Source organism: Solanum stenotomum, chromosome 7, assembly GCF_019186545.1.
Source record: "Solanum stenotomum isolate F172 chromosome 7, ASM1918654v1, whole genome shotgun sequence".
NCBI classification, from domain to species: domain Eukaryota; kingdom Viridiplantae; phylum Streptophyta; class Magnoliopsida; order Solanales; family Solanaceae; genus Solanum; species Solanum stenotomum.
Window position 1 is genome coordinate 14,010,901 of NC_064288.1, and position 2,994 is coordinate 14,013,894.

At 34.4% G+C, this 2,994-nt stretch overlaps 1 protein-coding gene across 1 annotated transcript; it reads right to left on the minus strand.

Moving 5' to 3' along the window:
• Positions 1-359: 359 nt before the first annotated feature.
• Positions 360-2,133, minus strand: LOC125870584 (chloroplast envelope quinone oxidoreductase homolog). Its single transcript, XM_049551046.1, has 4 exons — positions 1,985-2,133; positions 1,755-1,874; positions 1,428-1,510; positions 360-1,276 (listed from the first exon to the last, which is right to left on the minus strand). Exons 1-4 carry the CDS (start codon positions 2,070-2,072, stop codon positions 584-586), a joined length of 984 nt encoding a protein of 327 aa, XP_049407003.1. The 5' UTR covers positions 2,073-2,133; the 3' UTR covers positions 360-583.
• Positions 2,134-2,994: the final 861 nt, after the last annotated feature.

A 2,994-nucleotide genomic window follows, 5' to 3' on the forward strand; every position in this document is an offset into this window, starting at 1 on the left:
TATCTTCGTCTAGGGCTTAATTTTGGAGCTCGTGAGGTAGTTGTTTGTCATCTCGAAAGATATCACTTACTCTTTCATTATGTCTTGTTTTGTTCTAGATACAAAGACGTTCAAACTTGTATTTCCTTTGAATCTATTGTAATACTTAGAGGCTTGAATAGGTGACACCAATCGTTGGGGGCATTTTGAGTTCTATTATGTTTTCTGCAGATTTATGTTATGATTAGTTCCTTATTCTATTTTACTTCTACATTTACCTTGACGCTTTTGGGTTTAGGTTGACCTGTCTTAGTGAGATAAGACGAGTGTCATCATGCCCGATTTTTGGATCGTGACAGAATCACTTGAACTTTGTAGTGAAAAGCTACAACTTTACTATTGCCTCTAAAGGGGAAGGTACAAAAATATATTACATGACATACATTCATCAAATGATAGACTCTAGTACAAATAATCATTAAGGCGATTTCCAATCTCTTTGTATAGGATGAGATTGATCAATCTACATCTATAAGAATAATACCTTACAACTCTTAATACTCTGTGAGACACTCTAGTATTTTCTTTAGGAAAACAATAACTTTTATATCTCCACAATGATCTTTCCTGTGGCATGTCCATCAAGGCTCTTAGCCCAAGCATCTTGAGCCTTGCTCAAAGGATGTTTAGAGTCAAGCATAGTCTTTAACTTCCCTTCCTTCACCAACTTAACAAGCAATTTCAATTCCTTATCTTCTTTAGGAATCAAAATCAATGGCAACAACTGCTTTTTGGAGAATGTCAGTTTCTTCCATACATAGGTGCACATTGAAATAGGCCCAGGAGTAAGATCAATGACCTTACCTGTGTCACTCAAATTAGTCTCAAATGTTGACCAGGGAATGCCTCTAGCACAGTGAACCACTACATCATACTTTTTTCCTGATGGACTCTTAAGAGTTGCTCCTTGTGGCGTTTTATAGTCAAGAACCTCATCTGCTCCTAAGCTCTTTACGAATTCAATGTTACGAGCTCCACATGTCCCGGTAACATGAGTATTATCCAACTTTGCCAATTGAACAGCATAACGTCCAACACCACCCGAGGCAGCAGTGACAAGAATATTCATACGCGGTCCACTTCCATCTAGCTTGATTCCAGCAATATCAACAAGGGCTTTGTGTGCTGTAAGAGCAGCAATTGGAACGCCTGCACCTTCAGCAGCTGATACTTCCTCTGGCCTTTGAACTGTCAAGCTCTCCTTTGCAACTGCATACTCTGCCAATCCACCTCCAATCTGTTATCAAGCACACAAATATTATTACAACTATAATATTAAGAGTTCCTATTTTGTGCGATATCCGGTTAAATTGCATTGCCAGTTTAACAATTTTCTACCGTTAACTCATCATATTAAACCAAAAAAAAATCGAAAGAATTGGACTTACAATGGTATTAAGAAGAGCCACAACTTTGTCACCAGCCTTAAATTTCACAACATTTGATCCAACCTCTCCAGCTACATCAATACCTACTCCTCACAAATTAAAGATACAATTAATAATTTTAATAATTAAGAAGACGATAAACGAAATTAAAGAATTAACTTACATGGTATAACGGGAAATTTACAAGGAACAAAAGGACGAGCCACACCTTTCTGAAATCTCACGTCTAATGGATTTAAGCTTGTTGCCTCCAATTTTATCAAGACCTCATCCTTGTTCGGATCGGAGTAGTCACTAGAACNAAACGAAATTAAAGAATTAACTTACATGGTATAACGGGAAATTTGCGAGGAGCAAAAGGACGAGCCACGCCTTTCTGAAATCTCACGTCTAATGGATTTAAGCTTGTTGCCTCCAATTTTATCAAGACCTCATCCTTGTTCGGATCGGAGTAGTCACTAGAACTTCAACATGCAATATATAATAAAGACTATGCATGTAAAACATATTACTATATATTTATTGAATCGTGTTACTTATAAGATAAAATGAATGGTTAGGACTTAGGAGAGTAAGTACCTTCAATCCATCAGTTCCTCCTCCATAAGAGTCGTACTGCACGGCGCGCATTAGCTTCCCTGACATACCTCCGGCTATATATTATTTTCTCTAATTAATTTTGTTTACGTACTCTGATCCTCATAGCAGGTGTATTTAAACTTAGATTGGGGACGAATTTTATGCGTTTGCATAGTTGAAAAGTGGTGCAAAGTTAGCCTTTGCTACTACTTGTCTAGGTGAATTTTCATCTTTGTGTAGTCGTGCCTTAACAATTGTCACTTGTTAGTAGACCAATCTAATGCATTAACAAGTTCAAAATTGAAATATTCTCCTTGTTGCCGTGTTTGTATTGTGTGTTATGATTGCATGATTAAGAAGGAAACATTCCATTTTGTTGAACAAATCAGTTTTTATTTCATAGGGGTGCGGTTTGAAACTTTTTAAGTAATGGATTCTTTATTTCAATTTTGATTTGATACAGAATTTATGATAAATAAAAAATATTTTTGGATCTTATCATCTTAAACTAATAATAAATATAATTCACCAAAAATATTTTTTAATCTTACACGTGTCATATAAAAAATTAAAATTAAAGAGTTATCAAAAATGAATAACACATTTATTTTGAAATCAATTATAAATGAAAGTAAGACATACAAGTTAAAATGAAAACCACCTAAAATTTGACATTTGTGCTGGCGTTTCATTTGGCCTAAATTTGAGTTAATTAATATAGTGGTGGTCAACTTCACAAAAGTCACTCATTCTGCTCGTTGCATTAATACAAATCCACTGAAAATATGACATTGTAATATAAAATATCAGGGCACTACAACAAATTTGATATTTGGTGATTAATTATTTTCACTAAAATATTTAATTCATCATTGTATATCTTTTTCGATAAAGTTTATTTTTGTCAATCCTTCATATCATGGATCACTGTTAGGGGGTGTAAAATCGAATCACAAATTGAATTAAATTGTAATTTTTTTTAAAAAAA

Coding starts and splice junctions, on each gene's coding strand:
- LOC125870584 (XM_049551046.1), bottom strand. CDS start 2,072: ATGTCAGGGAAGCTAATGCGCGCCGTGCAGTACGACTCTTATGGAGGA. Junction 1,511..1,754: donor CAAATTTCCCGTTATACCAT/GTAAGTTAATTC, acceptor TGTGAGGAGTAG/GTATTGATGTAGCTGGAGAG. Junction 1,277..1,427: donor TGGCTCTTCTTAATACCATT/GTAAGTCCAATT, acceptor GCTTGATAACAG/ATTGGAGGTGGATTGGCAGA.